The 13,128-nt window shown below is 31.1% G+C and overlaps 2 protein-coding genes across 2 annotated transcripts; both read right to left on the minus strand.

Moving 5' to 3' along the window:
- Nucleotides 1-1,383: 1,383 nt before the first annotated feature.
- LOC117100800 (sushi, von Willebrand factor type A, EGF and pentraxin domain-containing protein 1-like) lies at nucleotides 1,384-4,478 on the minus strand. Its single transcript, XM_033240617.1, has 2 exons — nucleotides 3,885-4,478; nucleotides 1,384-2,118 (listed from the first exon to the last, which is right to left on the minus strand). Exons 1-2 carry the CDS (start codon nucleotides 4,159-4,161, stop codon nucleotides 1,781-1,783), a joined length of 615 nt encoding a protein of 204 aa, XP_033096508.1. The 5' UTR covers nucleotides 4,162-4,478; the 3' UTR covers nucleotides 1,384-1,780.
- A 312-nt stretch (nucleotides 4,479-4,790) lies between these two features.
- On the minus strand, nucleotides 4,791-9,830 carry LOC117100799 (hyalin-like). The gene is made up of 4 exons (XM_033240616.1): nucleotides 9,587-9,830; nucleotides 8,439-8,720; nucleotides 5,145-5,408; nucleotides 4,791-4,795 (listed from the first exon to the last, which is right to left on the minus strand). Exons 1-4 carry the CDS (start codon nucleotides 9,828-9,830, stop codon nucleotides 4,791-4,793), a joined length of 795 nt encoding a protein of 264 aa, XP_033096507.1.
- Nucleotides 9,831-13,128: the final 3,298 nt, after the last annotated feature.

Genomic DNA, 13,128 nt, shown 5'->3' on the forward strand with positions numbered 1-13,128 from the left:
GTAGCAGTATTTCAAGCTCATCAGATTTGTTCAATAACGATCGAGCGTTTGTAAGAAACAGTCCGGGAAGGGACTTGGCCTTACACAGGGTTGGAAAGCATGTCGGAAAGACTTGAACGAGAACAGATGGTGGCCGAACAGGGCGAAATGGAACTGCTTGTCTGTTTCCAACTGCTACTTCTATTGAACGCTTTACCTTTCTGCCTGCCCGCCTGCCCCTACAAAATGCTGTTTTAAGTAATCCAAGTTCCTTTAGTTTGTACTTAATACTCGACGAAAGTTTAATATTTCTTGGTGCTAGTAGTCTCAGTGTTCTCCTATCATATACATACTGCGCTGGCCTATGGTAAGACTTCGCCACTGCTAGTCGTTGTATCGTTGGAGGAAACAATAACTTCACAAATTCTGCCAGGTACCACCTGTTAATTACGAGCGTTGCACACCGGTACAGGTTTAGCATTGCGGCTGCCGTACCAGTCCTAGGTAATTCCATATCCTTCACAATGGCTTTAATCCAAAAATGTTACGATTGCTACAAATTTTCTTTAAACAGACTCTATCAAATGAATCTTAATAATAAAAAATACGGTCACAAAACCAATTAACGTCACAAAAACGGTTAAAACAGTCTTAACATTGACAGACAAAACAATGTGTGTGACTGCTACCAAGCGCCACCAATAAAAAAAAAAAAAAAAAAAAAAAAAAAAAAAAAAAAAATTTCGTATTCCTTAATAATTTAATGTTTTGTACAATTTGTACAGTACTATTTTCTTCATATCTTATGTTGAGTGTTTATTGCAGTAATTTTTTTAATAACAATAGTATCGATTTTGCTATGTCAAAAAAAGAATTATGTCGTAGTTACAATTGAAATAATAATATTAATCATAACATGTTCAATAATTTAATGACAAATACAGTACAATGTTTTAAATGTTTATTAGTGAATTTTAAATATCCTTAATACTAATTGTTATACAGTATTTGATTGTAAATACCAGTAGTGAGCAATTTACGCAAGGCTACAATTCATTTTATGTCAAATTTCTTTTTCCTTTTTGTGTTGAATAAATATACCATGATTAATAAATACATTCAAAATACATATGAAATTTACCTTCTTAAGTTGTAAAACAATGATAAAACACATAAAATCATTAAAATACTAAAAAACTTTGCACTTTCTATGACTATAAAAATACAGTAAAAAACAAAATACAAAAAAATTACAGAAGTCACAAAACAACACAAAACAAGGCAAATTTTCAAAATTCAAGAGTTTAAAACTATTAACTTTAAAAAGTTTAAAATTGCAAATTCTAAATAAAAATATTAATAAAAAGCATTAAAAATGGGCCTATCTTGTTTAAAGTTTTGGTTAAAATGACTGAATTTTGACCAGGCAAGCCGACATGATTTGTTAATTTTATTACAGCAGTTTAATGGATGAGTACCATTTACAATTATTTTGTTCAGTTTTTTTACAAGAGCCTTTTCATGAATTTCTGAGACACAGGTTTGATCTTTACTGACTGCCTATGTCATTTTATGTAGTTTATTGGTATTTTCTATGGTCAGTGTAGAGAACCAAGCCACACAAGCAAAACACATGACAGAACATATCACACTTTCATAAAATAAAGATAAAACCTCAAACAATGAATTTACTCAGTTTTCTCAGAAAAAACAAACGTTGCCTTCCTTTTGCATAAATAATTAACAATATAATTAACAAAAATACAGTACCATAAGGCTACCAATAAGTTAAGAACTAGGTCTACTGTACATTTATTTGTAGATAGATATGGAGTCCCCAGTAATAAGCCTTCTTACCAATGACTTTCACTAAAAAGTTGCACAATTCTTTATTTCCAGCTTCATCAAACGCAATATATGTTACATTCAGATCATACAAAGAGCTCAAATTGAAATACACTTGAAGACCAGGATAACTGCTGTTAGTAATCATCGTCACATTCACATTGTCAATTGCTGTTGGTATATTCCATGTCACAGTTGCAAACATTTCACCAAACGGTCTGTCATCTCTAGTATCTGTTGGTATCTCTAATGGACTGGAAGGGCATGTACCATTAAATGATGGAGGCTCCATATCTGGATAAATAAATTTAATAGAATTGTTAATAAAGAATCAGATATAACATTTTTTCATCACATTACAATTCCTGTTTTGTAATAAAGTCAAATATAGACCCCTTGTAATGTTCACATTTGCCCTGACTAAAACAGACTGGGTTCCAGTCTCTAAACTTTGTCTTGATCAGTCAAAAAGCTTGAAAAAAAAATCGATTTTGGCACCAATGACGTTTCATATTACTTATTTGCTGGCATTTCATAGTATAATTTTTTTTATCTAATTCGCATAAAAAGTTTCTCTATATATACCAACGCTGGTGGCGCTCTCCAAAATTACTAGGAAAATCAATAATCAGAGACTTGTGGCAATTCTAACTGAAACGCTGGTGACATTGCCTCCGCCGGTATGAAGGGCCTCGAATAGGCCTATGAATTTTCTGTTTTCCACTCATTGAGGCTACGAGAACCTTGACGAACATTTTGCATTTTTTTGAATAAATGGAATAATTACTCTTCAAGTAAATTCTTATCTCTTTGGATCTTCCTATGTGCGGGCGCTCCCAAGCCAAGAACGTGAAAGCTTTCTACGCAACGCTACTGCAGTTTGCCTGTGGCTCGATGAACACTAACAGCAAAAAGTACAGAAATTCGGCCTATGAGTTAGAACAAAAAAAACCACATTTTTCATGATAATATGCAATCCATTCGACTGTCTTAATATTACTTTTAGGCAACTATAATGTTCACCAAATGTTGCTGTAATACGAATATGACTTTAAAAATTTAGTATACATGAAAAAAACATAATTTTCTTAGATTTTATTTTTTTGTAGATTCCTAATATATTTAACTATACCATACTGTATGTAAGTTTTATCCCTTTAGGTTTTGTATTTTCGGCACAACAAAAAGAAATATAACCAGCTTTCTGATTTTACATGGAATTGGCCTATCTTTGTGTATTTCTTTTGCCTACCAAGTAGTATGCCGCCAGCGTTTCAGTTAGGGCCAATGTAAACATTGCAAGGGGTCTATACTACATTGACTACATGACCACTTTCATATCACTTTTAGCATACACATAAGACCCTCCACGTAATTGATTAGGTTGGGGCAGCGGAGTTTCAGTCATGAAGAAATCTTGATACCACATGACAGGAATTGAACGCAGGACCCTGAGATGGGAAGGCAAGCATCTTAATCAACAAGTTATTCAACTCAATATTATCACATAATATAATCACACAGAATTTAGAATCTTGTATTACATCCAGCTAAAGCCTAATTGCAGAGTTCAACTTGTTGATAGTTCAGTAGTGTTGGTCGGAAACACACATTACAGTTTGTTTTCATATGGAACAATCAATAGTATTTTGATGTGAATATGTCATTCAATATACTTCTATTGCTTAACATCAAATATAATTTTAACAAACAGCGGAGTTGAATAGCTCAGTGGATTCTTGCATTTTGGTCCCAAGGTCTCAGGGCTTTTTCTCACAATTAAAAGCAACTCCACTCCTTAATGGCCTGTTTATACTTGCAACGATAACAATAACGATAAAAACCTAAAAAGCAATTGTTCATATAGAAAATATAAGAAAAAGAGAAGTTGTTACACTAGGAAGTATAAACAGGCCTTAAGCCTCATAAAGACACTTAGTTTATAAAGCATCATTCTCATCCTGTAAGTGGTGAGTGTACTTGCTGTTGGATGCAAAGGAAATAAAAAAAAAACTTTTTATAAATTGGTTAAGTATGAAATTGGTGAAATTTTGTCATACCTCTGACATCTACAGTAAAGCTACAAGTTGCAACATTGCCAGAGTCATCAGTAGCATTAAATGTGATGTTGTGCACACCAATTTCAAACACGTGAGGTGAATAGATGTTTGAGGATATCCATGGATTATCATCGGCATTATCGTCAGCTGTTGGTGCTGTCCAACTGTAATTACGAGTTGCAAGGCCCGTATCTGTTCCAATAACTGTGTCATTTGGACAATTATATAAAACTGGAGGTTCCATATCTATTGAAAGAAGTGTCATAATTTTTGTCATTATCTTCTTCTGTTACCTTAAAACAAACTTACATTTAAAGTTTTCTTTTACTTTACACAATGTTATATTAGTTTATTTTTTCAATTAAACTCTGAAAAACTCCTGTTATCAATTGATATTACTTTTTTACTTTATTTAACTCTACATTATAGGATACCTGACACAAACTCACATCGATATGACTGTACATTCATATGAAGTTTACACTGATTTTGTAAATTACTTTTGTAATTCTAAGTAAAGGATTTAGTATTTATTTTATTTTAAAATATTTTGAGAGGGTAGCTCTAACAGCAATGCTGACTTGAAGGGGCCCTCTTTTAAAACAATTTAAAATACAGACAGAAAATCCTAACTACAATGAATAACATTCAGAAAATATAAAATATTCCAATGTTAAAATCATTAAAATTGCAAGAAAAAACAATTTAATTCTAAAGTTAAAACCCCAAAATTGCAAGAGCAATTCATTGAATTAAAAAACAGTGACTAACAATTAAAAAAAGTAAAATTGATTTACAACACATTGAACTTAGAAATAAACGAATACCAATTAAAAAATATAACTAGATAAAACTATTAAAATGCAATAAATTGCTAATTTCATTTAAAAAGGATATATGGTAAGTTTAGACTGAAAACAGTAAGATTAAGTAAAGATAATGAATTAAGAAAGAAAGTGCCTTGTAATAAAATCCATTTTTAAAATATTGAAAGTGGGGATGAGGAAAAAAATCATGCCAACAAAGGCTCACATAGGGCCTCTGGTGGAAAAATTCATTTTTTATTTTTGGTACAGTAGGCCTCATATTACTGTCACTGATAATTAGAAGTACCCATGATATTTATTATATATATTTTTGAACTATTAAACATTCGCACATAAATCAACATTCCAAGTAATATCTCAGCATGGCTAGCTAAAAATAGTCAGCATTGGGTTAGTACTGTACACCTTGTTAATATCCAATTGTTTAACTTACCTATAACAGTAACTGTAAAATTACAACTAGCTTTGTTGCCAGATGTATCATATATTAAATCAACAACATCAGTGACACCTATACTGAAGTCTTGACCTGGTGACATATTTGTTGATGACCTAGCTGCATCAATTTCAATGTTGTCACCTGATATGGGTGGTGACCAAGAATATGGTGCATAATCAACACCTACAGATGTGTAAAGGGTAACATCAGCTGCACCACTTGTGTTATCACAGTTATAGTAGAAGGGATTTTCAACATCTGAAAGTAAATATATATATAAATAACAAATATATAAAAAAACAAATAATAATTATAAACACTTTATTTTTATTGCAAACATTTTATATTTCAAATCAAAATACATTACTTTCTACCTTTTTTATTATTACAGTTGTCTAATAATAAATTAAAACAAATATATACAGTAACCATTAAACAGATCAATGTTGTTCGAAAACATTGTACTAACTTTATTATAACAAAACTTGGTATAACATATCACTAGTAATGTTATCATGCTGTATTAAAGTAAAACTGATTAAGTGGTTGTCATCATTAGCATAACAGCTAACACCAAAATTAGTTATATATTGCATAATAATAATAATGATAATAATATTAATAATAATTACCATATTAAAAATAAGTAACAGTTGTACAGTAATAATATATTATTAATAATAATAATAATAATTATAATAATAATAATAATAATAATAATAATAATAATAATATTAATAATAATCTCTTTCACCCTGTGGGTGTTCTTACAAAAGGCTGTGAGGTCCATAAATACAATTGTATAAAACTTATTAAACTAAACTAAAAAACAAATATGCACATTGACAAAGCCTAATCGTATAATAACACCACCATAAACAAATAAATAAAGTACAAAAAATAAGGTTTAACAAACTTAAAACTAAGTTTAATTGAAATCGGCCCAACTGTTTGCCACTAGCAGTGTTTTAAAATGTTGCTAAACAAAAGATAAAAATTGATGTATCTTGTGGCTTTTTTATTGTTATTTTTTCTGCTTAATGTTATGAATGTATTATGCATGAAAGAAATAAATTTAAAAAAAAAAAAAATCTTGTGAGACCAGGAGGTTTAACCTTCTAAGGTCCCCTCTCACAACATCCTGCCATGAATTGGTTGAGGTCCGTCAACATCAAATTCTATGATGTGCCTTGGCCATTTGTCAACCTCACTGCGCTGGAAATGGCCGTACCAGCAAAGGTGACTGTGGCATAGTGTATCTGCAATGGAGTGAATATTTAACTGGTAGAGAAGTGTTTTGTCAGAGTTCTGTCACAGATTCTGGTTGCGCAGTTCCAGTGAATCATTGCATGATTGGCTCGGCATAGGAGTTTTAAGTCATCTTAAGCCAGGTTTCGCTGGCATAGGTAGGAATGCTGCGGACACTGCATGACCATTTAACAGGTACGGGTGTATCATTTGAGCAGCGCATGATTTTTTTTTTTTTCATGTTGACTTGGAGCCCGTACGATTTGAAGTGTGACTTCCAAAGTGATACTTTATAAGTCAGACCATCTAATGAGGTATCTGCGAGCACAAGATCATCAGCATATAAAACTTCCCAAGGGCAGTCGGAACGAAAGTCTCTGGCGATAGCCTTAAATGAACGAAAATCAGGGGGCTGATTACGGCACCATGGTGTACACGGAATCTGATGCATGTATTAAAACACTCGCTGAGCTGATTGTGAGGGCGTGGATTGGACAAAACGAATGATATGAACAAGATTTGCCAAACAACTGTACAAACTCCCAGAATTTCAACAGTTTTGGCTACCCGAAGAGGGAACTGTCTAGGAAATATATAATTGTAATTACAATATTTACTCCTGAATAAAGAATGATGATTTCCATTTTTGATATTTCGTATTCCTTAATAATTTAATGTTTTGTACAATTTGTACAGTACTATTTTCTTCATATTTTATGTTGAGTGTTTATTGCAGTAATTTTTTTTTATAACAATAGTATCAATTTTGCTATGTCAAAAAAAGAATTATGTCGTAGTTACAACTGAAATAATAATATTTATCATAACATGTGCAATAATTTAATGACAACTACAGTACAATGTTTTAAATGTTTATTATTGAATTTTAAATATCCTTTTTTTAATACTAATTGTTATACAGTATTTGATTGTAAATACCAGTAGTGAGCAATTTAGGCAAGGCTACAATTCACTTTATGTCAAATTTCTTTTTCCTTTTTGTGTTGAATAAATATACCATGATTAATAAATACATTCAAAATACATATGAAATTTACCTTCCTAAGTTGTAAAACAATGATAAAACACATAAAATCATTAAAATACTAAAAAACTTTGTACTTTCTATTTTAATTTATTTTATTTTATTTTATTTCATTTCACAATCAACAACGGGGAGCCCGCCACTTACAGAATGGAATAACATAAAACAAAGAGAACAATAAAGAAAACGGAAATAAGATCAGAACCATAAACTCTATGAACGCAATTATAAAAAAAAAGAGAATCAAGGTAATTTAGTCTAGAACTTAAAGTAGGAAGAATGATATAATTGGAAGGGATATTACAAGTACGAGAAACAAATTTAACAAATCGTTTTTGAATATTAATTTTAGTAAAAATACAGTAAAATAACATTAAACGTACAAAAAAATTACAGAAGTCACAAAACAACACAAAACAAGGCAAATTTTCAAAATTCAAGAGTTTAATTCTATTAACTTTAAAAAGTTTAAAATTGCAAATTCTAAATAAAAATATTAATAAAAAGCATTAAAAATGGGCCTATCTTTTTTAAAGTTTTGGTTAAAATGACTGAATTTTGACTGGGCCAGCCGACATGATTTGCTAATTTTATTACAGCAGTTTAATGGATGAGTACCATTTACAATTATTTTGTTCAGTTTTTTTACAAGAGCCTTTTCATGAATTTCTGAGACACAGGTTTGATCTTTACTGACTGCCTTTGTCATTTTATGTAGTTTATTGGTATTTTCTATGGTCAGTGTAGAGAACCAAGCCACACAAGCAAAACACATGACAGAACATAGCACACTTTCATAAAATAAATATAAAACCTCAAACAATGAATTTACTCAGTTTTCTCAGAAAAAACAAACATTGCCTTATTTTTGCATAAATAATTAACAATATAAAATCAACAAAAATACAGTACCATAAGGCTACCAATAAGTTAAGAACTAGGTCTACTGTACATTTATAGATAGATATGGAGTCCCCAGTAATAAGCCTTCTTACCAATGACTTTCACTAAAAAGTTGCACAATTCTTTATTTCCAGCTTCATCAAACGCAATATATGTTACATTCAGATCATACAAAGAGCTCAAATTGAAATACACTTGAAGACCAGGATAACTGCTGTTAGTAATCATCGTCACATTCACATTGTCAATTGCTGTTGGTATATTCCACGTCACAGTTGCAAACATTTCACCAAACGGCCTGTCATCTCTAGTATCTGTTGGTACCTCTAATGGACTGGAAGGGCATGTACCATTAAATGATGGAGGCTCCGTATCTGGATAAATAAATTTAATAGAATTGTTAATAAAGAATCAGATATAACATTTTTTCATCAAATTACAATTACTGTTTTGTAATAAAGTCAAATATAGCCCCCTTGCAATGTTTACATTTGCCCTGACTAAAACATAGACTGGGTTCCAGTCTCTAAACTTTGTCTTAATCAGTCAAAAAGCTTGAAAAAAAAAAAAAATCGATTTTGGCACCAATGACGTTTCATATTACTTATTTGCTGGCGTTTCATAGTATACTTTTTTTATATCTAATTCGCATAAAAAGTTTCTCTATATATACCAACGCTGGTGGCGCTCTCCAAAATTACTAGGAAAATCAATAATCAGAGACTTGTGAAAATTCTAACTGAAACGCTGGCGACATTACGGTTTGTTTTCATATAGAACAATCAATAGTATTTTGATGTGAATATAAAATTATATCATTGTCATTCAATATATTTCTATTGCTTAACATTAAATATATTTTTAACCAACAGCGGAGTTGAATAGCTCAGTGGATTCTTGCATTTTGGTCCCAAGGTCCTAGGTTCAATTCCTGTCACAGCAGGACTTTTTCTCACAGCCAAAAGCAACTCCACTCCTTAATGGCCTGTTTATACTTGCAACGATAACAATAACGATAAAAACCTGAAAAGCAATTGTTCATATAGAAAATATAAGAAAAAGAGAAGTTTTTACACTAGGAAGTATAAACAGGACTTAAGCCTCATAAAGAAACTTTGCTTATAAAGCATTATTCTCATCCTGTAAGTGGTGAGTGTACTTGCTGTTGGATGCAAAGGAAATAAAAAAAAAAACTTTTTATAAATTGGTTAAGTATGAAATTGGTGAAATTTTGTCATACCTCTGACATCTACAGTAAAGCTACAAGTTGCAACATTGGCAGAGTCATCAGTAGCATTAAATGTGATGTTGTGCACACCAATTTCAAACACGTGAGGTGAATAGATGTTTGAGGATATCCATGGATTATCATCGGCATTATCGTCAGCTGTTGGTGCTGTCCAACTGTAATTACGAGTTGCAAGGCCCGTATCTGTTCCAATAACTGTGTCATTTGGACAATTATATAAAACTGGAGGTTCCATATCTATTGAAAGAAGTGTCATAATTTTGTCATTCTCTTCTTCTGTTGCCTTAAAACAAACTTACATTTAAAGTTTCCTTTTACTACGAGTTGCAAGGCCCGTATCTGTTCCAATAACTGTGTCATTTGGACAATTATATAAAACTGGAGGTTCCATATCTATTGAAAGAAGTGTCATAATTTTGTCATTCTCTTCTTCTGTTGCCTTAAAACAAACTTACATTTAAACGTTCCTTTTACTTTACACAATGTTATATTAGTTTTTTTTTCAATTGAACTCTGAAAAACTCCTGTTTTCAATTGTTATTGCTTTTTTACTTTATTTAACTCTACATTATAGGATACCTGACACAAACTCACATCAATATGACTGTACATTCATATGAAGTTTACACTGATTTTGTAAATTACTTTTGTAATTCTAAGTAAAGGATTTATTATTATTTATTTTATTTAACAATATTTTGAGAGGGTAGCTCTAACAGCAATGCTGACTTGAAGGGGCCCTCTTTTAAAACAATTTAAAATACAGACAGAAAATCCTAACTACAATGAATAACATTCAGAAAATATAAAATATTCCAATGTTAAAATCATTAAAATTGCAAGAAAAAACAATTTAATTCTAAAGTTAAAACCCCAAAATTGCAAGAGCAATTCATTGAATTAAAAAACAGTGAATAACAATTTAAAAAAGTAGAATTGATTTACAACACATTGTACTTAGAAATAAATGAATACCAATTAAAAAATATAACTAGATAAAACTATTAAAATGCAATAAATTGCTAATTTCATTTAAAAAGGATATATGGTAAGTTTAGACTGAAAACAGTAAGATTAAGTAAAGATAATGAATTAAGAAAGAAAGTGCCTTGTAATAAAATCCATTTTTAAAATATTGAAAGTGGGGATGAGGAAAAAAATCATGCCATTTGTGGATCCCCTAGTCTGATTACAATTTTGCACATTATTTTAAAAGAATTACAAAGACAATCGGGCGCTTTACCTGTAGCAGCTTTATAGGAAAGAAAACCTAATTGAAGAGTAATCCTATTAGAAACATGAGGACTATCAAAAAAATTCAATAAAATTCTTTAAATGGTCCACATATTGTCACCATAATTTAAAAATTTCTTTATTTGACAATGACAAACTATTCTGGAAAGTTTCATTTAGATCCACTATAAGTTTTTAGACAAACTTAGGTCTGGGACCTTAGCAATGTAAATGACTGTAAAATTAAAACCCGAATTAGGATCGTCACTAAGATTTAATAAAAGTTTCATTCACATCAGTTGATCAGCTTTTGGGATATCTGGTCTAGGATGTCTATCATTAAACAGTCCTCGTGTCCACACAATACTCTGGATTATCTCAAAAATTTTATAATTACTGGACCATGATGAGCCATTCGTTTAAGTTTTATTTTGGTCCATTGGTCAGTTTTTGAGATATTTAGGTCTGGCATGTTAGCATTTAAAGTGACCCTGACATCTACATCCAAATCCGGATTGTGACCAACATTTAATATTTTCTTCCTTGTAAATTGGTTAAACATTTCTGAAACATTTTATTCAGATCAGTTGATCAGTTTATGAAATATTTGGTCTGGGAGAATTTCATTTGAATGATCCTCATATCCACAAACTACTCCGGATCGTCACTAACATTTAATCATTTCTTCCTTGTAAATTGGTTAAACTTTTCTGAAACATTTTATTCAGATCAGTTGAACAGTTTATGAAATATTTGGTCTGGGAGGATTTCATTTGAATGATCTTCATATCCACAAACTACTCCGGATCGTCGTCTGGGAGGATTTCATTTGAATGATCTTCATATCCACAAACTACTCCGGATCGTCGTCTGGGAGGATTTCATTTGAATGATCCTCATATCCACAAACTACTCCGGATCGTCGTCTGGGAGGATTTCATTTGAATGATCCTCATATCCACAAACTAATCCAGATTACACAGGATACACAAGATCTGCTCAGATCGTCACCAAAATTTAATACTTTCTCTATTGGACCACGACAATCTAAGCAGGAAAAAATTTGGTTGAGGTTATCGGCACTGACGCAGTGCAAAAAAAAACTGCTGTTTGCTATTGGCACTGCTGCAGTGCGAAAAAGCTACTGTTTTTTATCGACACTGCCGCAGTGCAAAAAAGCAGAAAATTTCTTTGAAGCATATATTTTATTTAAAAAACCAAATTTTCGGGAGCGCCTGCTCCCCTCTTCAGGGTTACAATTGAAATGACTCAAAACAGCACTTAAAGACTAATTAAACAGCATAGGCTTAAATGTATATGGCAAATAACAATCAATATAAACTATTACAGATCAGTGACAAATAGAGAGATAGCAGTGGTGGGAGAATATGGGCCAGAATAAACAGTTTAGAGGTGAAAGGCGAAGTCAGCTAGAAAGTCAAGATCTTTGTTAAGGCCATGAGTTTAATTCAACAGAGTTCTGGTTAAATATTTTTCTGAGTGGATGGTTTGGCGGATATGATGAATCAATGATGGATATAGAAATTTATATGGCCTATGTTGGTTGAAACATTATCGCTATATGGTGGGCTGAACCATATGATTTTACGTTGTCAATTTTGTTTGTTTTGGTTTCCTTTGCGGGTTGGTTCAAATTTAAGCTTATGGTCATATCTGCTCTGAGTGCTTCTTGGTATGGTGGTACGGCTTCTTCATTTGATGATATATTAGAAAGTCGTTCATTAATCGCCTCTGGTATATTGCGTATTATTGAATGTTGGTGGTTTATTTTCTATGATAATTTTATCCACATGATTCACATTTTCAATGTTATAATATGGTTGATAAACAATTAAAATATATTAATAATTATAAAATTATAATAATAATAATAACATTAATAATAATATTAATAATAATAATAATAATAATAATTGCTAAGTACTTGAAGAGTAATACTTGAATAATACTTCAATAGGCTTATTTACAATAGTTTGATTAATGAAATATTTGTTGATTAATTTATAGAAATACAATAGGTATATACCATTATTAATGATTCAGCATCTAAATCATCTTATGTCTATGTAAAATCTGTTTTTAAACAAAATGTTATCCATTTCATTCTGTGTTAAAAAATAATCTTATAAGTTTTACTGTAAAATTCTATTATGTTTTCAATGATTTAATTATTTAAACAATTCAGTGGGCCTAACGCTGGATTACTGTAAATGTAAAAATTAAACCAAAAACCTTAAACATTTCCTTTGTGTTTTGTTGTTCTCTGATTCCCCATGTTG

This window comes from Anneissia japonica, unplaced genomic scaffold (genome assembly GCF_011630105.1).
Source record: "Anneissia japonica isolate Jap-2015-1 unplaced genomic scaffold, ASM1163010v1 scaffold541_len117477_cov120, whole genome shotgun sequence".
Classification (NCBI taxonomy): domain Eukaryota; kingdom Metazoa; phylum Echinodermata; class Crinoidea; order Comatulida; family Comatulidae; genus Anneissia; species Anneissia japonica.